This window comes from Salmo salar, chromosome ssa24 (genome assembly GCF_905237065.1).
Source record: "Salmo salar chromosome ssa24, Ssal_v3.1, whole genome shotgun sequence".
Classification (NCBI taxonomy): domain Eukaryota; kingdom Metazoa; phylum Chordata; class Actinopteri; order Salmoniformes; family Salmonidae; genus Salmo; species Salmo salar.
This window is the reverse complement of record NC_059465.1, coordinates 39,424,263-39,436,692: the sequence shown is the minus strand read 5'-3', so window position 1 is coordinate 39,436,692 and position 12,430 is coordinate 39,424,263. Positions and strand designations below refer to the sequence as shown.

Below are 12,430 nucleotides of genomic sequence, written 5' to 3'. Positions count from 1 at the left end.
CGTTGCAAAGCGTTTTGCTATGGTGTGCACTAATGAATACACCCCCTGGTTAAATAAAGGGAGTAAATCAACTAATAACGCTGTTGGTTGTTTGGGCAGGCTGAACAGCAGCGACAGGGACGGCGAGCCCATGTACATCCAAATGGTTACAGCCCTGGTGCTACAGCTCATTCAGTGCGTGGTACACCTCCCAAACGACCGCGACGCCATGGAGGACGAGTACGACAGCAAGGTACGCAGAGAAATGTTGTGATCATGACCACTGTAAACTCGGGATTATACAATCTCACATAGTGATCTTTAGGTCAGAGAAGTTGAAGCTCTAGGATGATGCCAGAGTTTCCGACTTGGATTTCCCAGTTGTATGACCGTTTATAATTTTGTTTTGTTCCGGGGTTGTCTTGAAAGCACTAAAACACACAGCCGCCCCCAAATGTAACGCCATAGAGTTAGGAAGAGGGCCCAATTCAATGACGCCACCAATGTCCAACTAGGCTTTGTGGAAGGTGTACAGTCGTTGCCAAAAGTTTTGAGAATGACACAAATATTCATTTTCACAAAGTCTGCTGCCTCAGTTTGTATGATGGCAATTTGCATATACTCCAGAATGTTATGAAGAGTGATCAGATGAATTGCAATTAATTGCGAAGTCCCTCTTTGCCATGCAAATGAACTGAATCCCCCAAAAACATTTCTACTGCATTTCAGCCCTGCCACAAAAGGACCAGCTGACATCATGTCAGTGATTCTCTTGTTAACACAGGTGTGTGTTGACGAGGACAAGGCTAGAGATCACTCTGTCATGCTGATTGAGTTCGAATAACAGACTGGAAGCTTCAAAAGGAGGGCAGTGCTTGGAATCATTGTTCTTCCTCTGCCAATCATGGTTACCTGCAAGGAAACACGTGCACAAAAAGGGCTTCACAGGCTAGGATATTGCTGCCAGTAATATTGCACCTAAATCAACCATTTATTGGATCATCAAGAACTTCAAGAAGAGCGGTTCAATTGTTGTGAAGAAGGCTTCAGGGCGCCCAAGAAATTCCAGCAAGCGCCAGGACCATCTCCTAAAGTTGATTCAGCTGCGGGATCGGGGCACCACCAGTACAGAGCTTGCTCAGGAATGGCAGCAGGCAAGTGTGAGTGCATCTGCACGCACAGTGAGGCGAAGACTTTGGAGGATGGCCTGGTGTCAAGAAGGGCAGCAAAGAAGACACTTCTCTCCAGGAAAAACATTAGGGACAGACTGATATTCTGCAAAAGGTACAGGGATTGGACTGCTGAGGACTGGGGTAAAGTCATTTTCTCTGATGAAATCCCCTTTCCGATTGTTTGGGGCATCCGGAAAAAAGCTTGTCCGGAGAAGACAAGGTGAGCGCTACCATCAGTCCTGTGTCATGCCAACAGTAAAGCATCCTGAGACCATTCATGTGTGGGGTTGCTTCTCATGAAGTGAGTGGGCTCACTCACAATGTTGCCTAAGAACACAGGCATGAATAAAGAATGGTACCAACACATCCTCCGAGAGCAACTTCTCCCAACCATCCAGGAACAGTTTGGTGACGAACAATGCCTTTTCCAGCATGATGGAGCACCTTGCCATAAGGCAAAAGTGAAAGCTAAGTGGCTCGGGGAACAAAACATTGATATTTTGGGTCCATGGCCAGGAAACTCCCAATTGAGAATTTGTGGTCAATCCTCAAGAGGCGGGTGGACAAACAAAACCCCACAAATTCTGACAAACTCCAAGCATTGATTATGCAAGAATGGGTTGCCATCAGTCAGGATGTGGCCCAGAAGTTAATTGACAGCATGCCAGGGCGGATTGCAGAGGTCTTGAAAAAGAAGGGTCAACACTGCAAATATTGACTCTTTGCATCAACTTCATGTAATTGTCAATAAAGGCCTTTGACACTTATGAAATGCTTGTAATTATACTTCAGTATTCCATAGTAACATCTGACGACACTGAAGCAGCAAACTTTGTGGAAATTAGTATTTGTCATTCTCAAAACCTTTGACCACGACTGTACCCTCTCCAACTCTATGGTCACAGATATATTTTTGAAACTGAGAATCTCAAAACTGACATTCCTAGTGAAGAGCATCCTTATTTTAACAATCTTCTGTAAATGTTTGATTTGTTCTAGGTAGATCAGGACTTGCTGATCACCAACAACTACGAGACGGCCATGAGGACAGCCCAGAACTTCCTCTCGGTGTTCCTCAAAAAGTAAGATTGTCTTTCATCTCCAGACAGTTTGTCCTCTCTTTGTTTGTATCTCCTCATGACCACATCGGCTGTGGTTAGTGTAATGTCCACCTAACAGCCCCTCTCCCCCCCAATGTGCTGTGGTTAGTGTAATGTCCACCTAACAGCCTCTCGCTCTCTCCCCATCGGCTGTGGTTAGTGTAATGTCCACCTAACAGCCTCTCTCCTTCTTTCTCTTTCTGTGTTTTGTCGTGTCCAGGTGTGGCAGTAAGCAGGGCAGCGAGGAGGACTACAGGCCTCTGTTTGAGAACTTTGTCCAGGACCTGCTCTCCACGGTTAACAAGCCAGAGTGGCCCGCTGCCGAGCTACTGTTGAGCCTGTTAGGCAGACTGCTGGTGAGTCTTGGCTGGCTGCCTGTCTGTTAACTCAAAATGACACAACGACAAGGTTCCAGTTTAACAACGTTAACTCCACCGTATTCGCGCAATCCATGGTTGCCATTGCACTCAGGCCAGGTTCATCTACAACGAGACTCTTGCGCAGGCGCACTAATAAGAGCGATAGCACCGTAATAACAGAAATATAGTGATACTTAAAACATGGACTTAACAATCTCCCACTTTACTTTAAAGACAAATTAAACATCAGCAAAATATTTTAAGGTCCCAAGTATTATTTAAATGACCCATTACAGATGGGTTGTGTGACAGTATTTATTTGTATTTCTCAATCTACCCGAGAGAGTTTGTCAATAATAGCCACGGAGGTTTATATCCCCCCTCGAGCCGATACCACGACGGCCCACAAAGAACTTCACTGGACTTTATGCACACTGGAAACCACATCCCGAGGCTGCATTTATTGTAGCTGAGGATTTTAACAAAGCAAGTTTGAGGAAAACATATTGATTGTCGTATTCGCGCTGCTAAAACCCTCGACCATTGCTACACTACCTTCCAGAATGCATATAAGGCCCTCCCCCGCCCTCCAGTCGGCAAATCGGACCATGATTCCATCTTGCTCCTCCCCTCCTATAGGCAGAAACTCAAACAGGAAGCACCTGTGGTAAGGACTATTCAATGCTGGTCTGACCAATCAGAATCCACAATTCAAGATTGTTTTGATCATGCGGACTGGGATATGTTCAGAGTAGCATCAGAAAATAATATTGACACATATACCGATACGGTGAATGAGTTTATCAGGAAGTGCATAGGTGATGTTGTACCCACTGTGACTATTAAAACCTACCCCAACCAGAAACCGTGGATAGATGGGAGCATTCGCGCAAAACTGAAAGCGCGAACCACCGCATTTAACCAGGGCTAGAAGACTGGGAATATGGAAGAATGCAAACAGTAGTTATTCACTCCGCAAAGCAATCAAGCAGGCTAAACGTCGGTATAGGGACAAAGTTCAGTCCCAGTTCAACGGCTCAGACACGAGGCGTATGTGGCAGGGTCTACAGACAATCATGGATTAGAAAAGGAAAACCAGCCACGTCGCGGACACCGTCTTGCTTCCGGACAGGTTCAACTCCTTCGCTCGCTTTGAGGATAATACAGAGTCACCGACGCTGTCTGCTATCAAGGACTGTGGGCTCTCCTTCTCCGTGGCCGACGTGAGTAAGACATTTAAGCGTGTTAACCCTCGCAAGGCTGCCGGTCCAGATGGTATCCCTAGCTGTGTCCTCAGAGCATGCGCAGACCAACTGGCTGGTGTGTTCACAGATATATTCAATCAATCCCTATCCCAGTCTGCTGTTCCCACATGCTTCAAGATGTCCACCATTGTTCCTGTACCTAAGAAAGCAAAGGTAACTGAACTAAATGACTATCGGCCCGTAGCACTCACCTCTGTCATCATGAAGTGCTTTGAGAGACTAGTCAAGGATCGTATCACCTCCACCTTACCTGCCACCCTAGACTCACTTCAATTTGCTTACCGCCCCAATAGATCGCCACCATACTGCCTTGTCCCATCTGGACAAGAGGCATACCTATGTAAGAATGCTGTTCATTGACTATAGCTCAGCATTCAACACCATAGTTCCCTCCAAGCTCATCATCAAGCTCGAGGCCCTGGGTCTGAACCCCGTCCTGTGCAACTGGGTCCTGGACTTCCTGACGGGTCGCCCGCAGGTGGTGACGGTAGGAAAACACCACCACTTCACTGATCCTCAACACTGGGGCCCCACAAGGGTTCACGCTCAGCCCCCTCCTTTACTCCCTGTTTACCCATGACTGCGTGGAAGCACACCTCAATCATCAAGTTTGCAGACGACACAACAGTGGTAGGCTTGATTACCAACAACAACAGGACAGCCTACAAGGAGGAGGTGAGGGCTCTGGGAGTGTGGGGTCAGGAAAATAACCTCTCACAGAATGTCAGCAAAACAAAAGAGATGATGGCCAGCAGAGGGAGCATCCCCCATCCACATAGATGGGGCCGCAGTGGAGAGCTTCAAGTTCCTCGGAGTACACGTCACTGACAAACTGAAATGGTCCACCCACACAGACAGTGTGGTGAAGGCGCAGCAGCGCCTCTTCAACCTCGGGAGGCTCTTCAACCTCGGGAGGCTAAAGAAATTTGGTTTAACACCTAAAACCCTCACAAACTTTTACAGATGCACAATTGAGAGCATCCTGTCGGGCTGTATCGCCACCTGGTACAGCAACTGCACCACCCACAACCGCAAAGCTCTCCAGAGGGTGGTGCGGTCTGCACAACGCATTACCGAGGGCAAACTTCCCACCCTTCAGGACATCTACAGCACCCGATGTCACAGGAAGGTCAAAAAGATCATCAAGGACATTAACCACCAGAGCCACTGCCTGTTCACCCCGCTATCATCCAGAAGACGAGGTCAGTACAGGTGCATCAAAGCTGGGACCAAGAGACTGAAAAACAGCTTCTATCTCAAGGCCATCAGACAGTTAAACAGCCATCACTAGCACATCAGATGCAGCTGCCTATAGACATAGATTAGGAATCACTGGGCACTTTTAGAAATGGATCACTAGCCACTTTAATAATGATTCTGTATCTGACATTACTCATCTCATATGTATAAACTGCACTCCACACTATTCTACGGTTCCTTTGCTCTTAGCTTCAGGCGGAGGTCGGATGTGAATGTCCCTTGACAGCTCTGTTCCCCGCAGAAATGCAGATTTGATGTCAATGGATGACGTTTCAATTTTTTCTGGCAGATCACTGTCAGCAGCAATCTAAGTGACTGAGGTGAATGTCGGGTGGATTTTTGGGGAGTTATTTAGCAGCCAGCTCCTCTCAACCTCTAGTCGCTAGATGTGGTTTTAGGAGTTGTTTAGCAGCCAGCTCCTCTCAACCTCTAGTCGCTAGATGTGGTTTTAGGAGTTGTTTAGCAGCCAGCTCCTCTCAACCTCTAGTCGCTAGATGTGGTTTTAGGAGTTGTTTAGCAGCCAGCTCCTCTCACATTTTTGGCCAATGTCGTTGACTTCCTCAAACACTCAATTTTTCCTCCAATTACTGAGCTCATCTAGTTTAGCTGAGTCAAATGACATGTCCTTTGTTTCAAGTACATCATCATTTTGAATGTCATTCTGTTTTTCGCAATTTTCCATTGGTTCAATTCTGAGATCTACAAGTGTCAGGTCAGCTGACCCTGTTGTACCAGGAAGTGTAGCTGGTTCAGTGTACTGCATGTTGTACCAGTTCTGGTTTTCCTTTAGCTTTTTCTGCTCGGCCAATGACGGTTGTTGTATGTGGAATACCACTTTCTCTGTCCATGTATTTAACAGTTTGTCCAGTTTTCAGATTGGAACAACCATGTTGTCTTAACACATGTGGCTGTTGTTGAATGTTTTCCTATTTTGAACGCTCAACAGTATTACCTGTGTCATGGTTGAAGGTCTCTGCTCCATTTCCTGTTTGTGTTCATATCCTTGGATGTGACATCTGGTAGGTTTGTCTCTGTTAATGTGTCCTTTTTGTCATTTTCATTAGGAGACTGATTCTCACCAACAGTTCCACCGTCTTGTTGATCATCATTTACTTTCCTCAATCTTGAGTGATGCACCCTGACAATGGTGCCTCACATATCACCACACCATCTTGGCCAATGACTACTCCCGGTCCTTTTCCACTCTTGACAGTCGAACTCGTTTGTAGTACACTTTGTTTCCAGGCTCGCACTTCTCATCGGTGGGTTGAAGCTGTTTACGCAGAGCCCTGCGAATTCTCTCTGAACACTGTGCTTCAGTGAATGCTTTTCATGCTGCATGTAGTGCTGAAAGGTGCTGTCCCACCCCCGTGCACTCACACTGGTCACTTCCAGTGCTTGTGGCTTGTCAACCAGTACAGAAGGAAGATTAGGGTTCTGCCCGAACACTAGTTGCTATGGGCTGTAGCCATGAACATTGTGCATCGAGGTTTTTGCCATCAAAGCCCAATCGAGGGCTGTTTTCCAGTCACATCCATTATCTTGCTTCACTTTCAGCATAATCTCTGTGAGTGTTTGATTATGTCTCGCCAGAAGTCCATTGCTTCATGGACTCTATGCAGCAGTTGTCTTTACTTCCATATTGAATTTCTCAGACATTTCTCTTATTTCATTATTATTATTGAATCTCCTCCTTTGTCACGATACAATTTCTGGGGCGGGCCATGCACACTTATCCAGGAGTGAAGTTAAGTGCTTGATGATTTCACTGAGTTTCTTTGTATTCACAATGCTTCCAGCACTGAAACGTATGAAGTGGTAGATGTGAAGATACCACACACTTGGTCCTAGCTCATGTGGCTCTACAGCCACTGTTTCATTGTGCTTGGAAGCCAGCGGCAAAGCAACAGCTGGTCTGGGCTTAGGTTTGCTGTATTTCTGACATGTCTCACAACTGTTAACCATTTGCCGTAGAATGGAAGTACTCTCATTATTCCCAGAACTGCTGAGTGATTTTGTGAAGTATGTCAACTGTAGCATGTCCAAACTGTTTGAAGTTAATATTTTTTCCCCCTTTGTATTCATGTTCTCTGTGTCTGTCAGAATCTCATTTTTACATGGACTCTCTGTCTTTGTCTAAAATGTTTACACCGTATTGGCCTGAGGTAGTAAGTTCAAGGGTCACTGGTTGTTTAAACATCACTGCCTTGTAATTGTTATGTCTAGTACAGCCCCTGCCTTCTTGAGGGAAGCTTTGCTTAATAGTAGGGTTGCAAAGGGTCGGAAACTTTCTGGTCAATTTCTGCAATTTTTCCATGGGAAGTTAAGCCTGGGAATTTTGCTTAAATTCATCAAAAAGTTACCTTTTATAACAGTGAACCTTTTTTGTGGGATACACATGGCAATTCTAGGTCTTGTGGCATATTTTGGTTAAACTATCCCCAATTCAATGGAATTGCAACCCTCTGCATGCACAGTGCATTCTTCCATCACATATAGAGCTGATTCTCAAGATCTTGCACACCAATGAGATGCTTTTGAGCCCACACTACTACACTGTCTGAGCCAAAGACTACATGCTTTCTGGTAAGTTTCTATTACAATACTGGTTGGGGTGAATATATTTTATGACATACATGATTTTTTTTTTGTTAACTAGTAAATAGTAGCCTACAGCAAAGTCTGTTCAAATCATTTCTTACTTAACAATTTCTTTTAGTTAGTTTTTGCTAGAATGTGGGGTTTAGCATGCTTGAGCCTGCTAACTGAGGAGTGTTAATTCACCTGTTTCCATACATGTTTCATTTTAAAACATTTATCTTACAAAGGAGTTGTTTAGTTGTAACTAACTATTTATCTGTACATGGAATTGTATTTATTTATTTTTTTTTTAACTAATTTTCTTCTAATCCGAGCTGTGTATGCAACTGGTTCACCTCTGATGCTCACAGGCAATGTGTATTGAAAGATATTTCTGGATGTTCTTCGCCCAGCATACACCCTTCCAACCAGACATGCTTTATCTACTCATTTGCTGGATGCATAGTTTGAGTTCAAGTGAAGGTCAAGCAAATCATAGAGAAAGCACTCTATTACAATCATCTCTGATGGGCGGTCGAATGTTCGTGGGCAAGGAATAATTAACTACTTCTCCACCTCTCAACCAGTATTCTGCAAGAGCACAGACACAAGGGACAACAGACACACTGGTCTCTACATTGCAGATGAGCTGAAGGCAGTCATCAATGACCTTGGACCACAGAAGGTATTTGCACTGGTGACAGAAAAAGCTGAGAACATGAAGGCTGCTTGGTCTAAAGTGGAGGAGTCCTACCCTTACCCATTGGCTGTGCTGCTCACCATTGAATTTGCTCCTCAAGGACATCATGGCACTGAAAACAATATATACTCTCTACAAGAGAGCCAAGGAAATTGTTAGGTATGTGAAGGGTCATCAAGTTATAGCAGCAATCTACCTGACCAAGCAAAGTGAGAAGAATAAGAGCACCACATTGAAGCTGCCCAGCAACACCCGTTGGGGTGGTGTTGTCATCATGTTTGACAGTCTTCTGGAGGGAAGGAGTCTCCAAGAAATGGCCATATCACAGTCTTCCGATATGGACAGCCCCATCAAGAGGATCCTCCTGGATGATGTATTTTGGGAGAGAGTGGTAGGCAGCCTGAAATTCCTGAAATCTATAGCAGTAGCCATTGCACAGATTGAGGGAGACAATACCATCCTGTCTGATGTTAAGACTCTGCTTGCAGATGTAAGAGGAGAAATCCGTACTGCCCTGCCCACTTCACTGTTGCTCCAAGCAGAGGAAACATCAGTTCTGAAATACATCAAAAAGCATGAAGACTTCTGCCTGAAACCCATACACGCCGCAGCGTACATGTTGGACCCCAAGTATTCTGGCAAGAGCATTCTGTCTGGTGCAGAGATCAACAAGGCCTATGGTGTCATCACTATCGTGCCTCGCCACCTTGGCCTGGATGAGGGCAAGGTTCTTGGCAGTCTGGCGAAGTACACTTCCAAGCAAGATCTCAGTATCAGAAGCAGATTGGTTTGAAAACAGTGTAATGTTACACTGCTCTCTCTGTTTAGATTTTTCTGTTAGTTTAACTTGTTCATGTTTTATGAGGACAGTCTTCAACACAATAGTAAGTGCTTTGACAAATGGCACATTTTGATCTCCTTCCATATCCGTCCAGTGGATTTGTGCCGGGCAATGGTGCCCTCGTCTGGTTGACTTGAATAACTTTTTGGCGCCTTTTCTCTGCTGCTAAGTGTAATATGCTGCGTCACTCACTTGCATTCCATCTGTTATCGGCGCGACAGACGTCTTTTCACCAGAAATTATTTTTAGTGCCCGACTAAATTGACGCGAAAGTCAGCACAGTACAAGCAGTCAAAGCCAACTGTTTCTCCCTACCAGACAGACAGGCAGTATCTAGCAACTTGAAAGCTAACACTGCATCCGGGAGAACCATCTCGTACTTGAGCATCCTATTGTACATCTGTTCCAAATCAATTAGGTAGTCCGTCAACGCAACCGAAATGTCTTTCGTAACACTGTCAAAAGTTTGAGTATGTCTCATGGGCACCGTCTTTCTCTTCTTTAAAACGCACCGAATCCAGTGTTCTAGTCAAAGTTCTCATACCGTCATCCTTGTTCCAATCCTCAATGGATATTTCCACTGCTGTATCTCGCTCTTCCTTCGAGCGATAATACCACCACAATACTGCTTGACTTTTAATGTCCAGATTACTAACCATTGTCCAGATTCCAAGTTCATTTTTCAAACTTTATTAGGACCTCTTCTCGTCGAAGCGAGGTGCCACATTGGTAGCAGAGGATGGTTAATAACTACAATGTTAATTCAAAATGACACAACGACAAGGTCCCAGTTTAACAACGTTAACTCCACCGTATTCGCGCAATCCATGGTTGCCATTGCACTCAGGCCAGGTTCATCTACAACGAGACTCTTGCGCAGGCGCACTAATAAGAGTGATAGCACCGTAATAACAGAAATATAGTGATACTTAAAACATTAACTTTACATCTACCATGGGGCATTCCATATTTACAATGTTGCTGGATTTGTTAGGCAGAAGCCTATTTGTTGGTCTTGGAGTATTCGCTCTACTTTCCCTGTCAAAAGGTGGTGTATCCACCGCAGTAACCACAAACGCAGTAATACTACTATACTAGTCCAACTGTTCTGCTTGGTGCATCTACCTCATCAGAGTGGAGGCCTGACCCACCACCTCTCTCTCTCCCTCCATCCCTTCCGCTCCTCTCTCCCTCCCTCTCTGTACCCTTCTCTCTCCCTTCATCCCTTCCGCTCCTCACCCCCTTCTCTCTCTCTCTCCCCTCTGTACCCTTCTCTCTCTCCCTCCATCCCTTCCGCTCTTCACCCCCTTCTCTCTCTCTCTCCCTCTCTGTACCCTTCTCTCTCCCTTCATCCCTTCCGCTCCTCACCCCCTTCTCTCTCTCTCTCCCCCTCTGTACCCTTCTCTCTCCCTCTCTGTACCCTTCTCTCTCCCTCTCTGTACCCTTCTCTCTCTCCCTCTCTGTACCCTTCTCTCTCTCTCTCTCTGTACCCTTCTCTCTCCCTCTCTGTACCCTTCTCTCTCCCTCTCTGTACCCTTCTCTCTCCCTCTCTCTGTACCCTTCTCTCTCTCTCTCTCTCTCTGTACCCTTCTCTCTCTCCCTCTGTACCCTTCTCTCTCTCTCTCTCTGTACCCTTCTCTCTCTCTCTCTGTACCCTTCTCTCTCTCTCTCTGTACCCTTCTCTCTCCCTCTCTGTACCCTTCTCTCTCCCTCTCTGTACCCTTCTCTCTCCCTCTCTGTACCCTTCTCTCTCTCTCTCTGTACCCTTCTCTCTCTCTCTCTGTACCCTTCTCTCTCCCTCTCTGTACCCTTCTCTCTCTCTCTCTGTACCCTTCTCTCTCTCTCTCTGTACCCTTCTCTCTCCCTCTCTGTACCCTTCTCTCTCTCTCTCTGTACCCTTCTCTCTCTCTCTCTGTACCCTTCTCTCTCTCTCTCTGTACCCTTCTCTCTCCCTCTCTGTACCCTTCTCTCTCCCTCTCTGTACCCTTCTCTCTCTCTCTCTGTACCCTTCTCTCTCCCTCTCTGTACCCTTCTCTCTCCCTCTCTGTACCCTTCTCTCTCCCTCTCTGTACCCTTCTCTCTCTCTCTCTCTCTCTCTGTACCCTTCTCTCTCCCTCTCTCTCTCTGTACCCTTCTCTCTCCCTCTCTGTACCCTTCTCTCTCTCTCTCCCTCTCTGTACCCTTCTCTCTCCCTCTCTGTACCCTTCTCTCTCCCTCTCTGTACCCTTCTCTCTCCCTCTCTGTACCCTTCTCTCTCCCTCTCTGTACCCTTCTCTCTCCCTCTCTGTACCCTTCTCTCTCCCTCTCTGTACCCTTCTCTCTCCGTCTCTGTACCCTTCTCTCTCTGTCTCTCTCTCCCTCTCTGTACCCTTCTCTCTCTCTCTCTCTTACCCTTCTCTCTCTCTCCCTCTCTCTCTCTCTCTCTGTCCCTTCTCTCTCTGTACCCTTCTCTCTCTCCCTCTCTGTACCCTTCTCTCTCTCCCTCTCTGTACCCTTCTCTCTCTCCCTCTCTGTACCCTTCTCTCTCTCCCTCTCTGTACCCTTCTCTCTCTCCCTCTCTGTACCCTTCTCTCTCTCCCTCTCTGTACCCTTCTCTCTCTCCCTCTCTGTACCCTTCTCTCTCTCCCTCTCTCTCTGTCTCTCTGTGTGTGTGCCCTTCTCACTCACTCACAGGTGCACCAGTTTAGTAACAAGCAGACGGAGATGACCCTGAGGGTTGCCTCCCTGGACTATCTAGGCACGGTGGCCGCTCGCCTGCGCAAAGATGCCGTCACCAGCAAGATGGACCAGCGATCCATTGACCGCATCCTGAAAGAGGTAGGGAACAACATGACTGCTGTTTCTCAGATCCTACATTCAGAGGTGGACATGACTTGAAGGCAGCCAACCAAATAGGATGGCGGGGGGGGGGGGGAAACAGAGGCGCAGAAGGGGTGGAACATTTTTCCTTTTCCCCACACAGACCCAAGGTGACGACGAGACCCAGCAACTGCAGAAAGCCCTTCTGGACTACATGGAGGAGAACACAGAGACTGACCCTTCACTATTGGTCAGTTTGTTACACCACTGCGCTCAATCTTGTTATTTTATCAACTTTGAGATTATTTTTGGAATGAAAAGATGCTTAACAAATAATATATTAGAGATTTCCTTCTACTAACTGTGTACTTTGCC

At 46.3% G+C, this 12,430-nt stretch overlaps 1 protein-coding gene across 1 annotated transcript in view; it reads left to right on the top strand.

Annotated features, from left to right (window-relative positions):
* Positions 1-12,430, top strand: part of nipbla (NIPBL cohesin loading factor a) — a 47,473-nt gene that overhangs the window by 15,080 nt on the left and 19,963 nt on the right. The window contains 5 exon segments of the mRNA XM_014172664.2: positions 100-232; positions 2,151-2,233; positions 2,472-2,607; positions 11,930-12,073; positions 12,219-12,305. Coding sequence (XP_014028139.2) covers positions 100-232; positions 2,151-2,233; positions 2,472-2,607; positions 11,930-12,073; positions 12,219-12,305 — 583 coding nt within the window.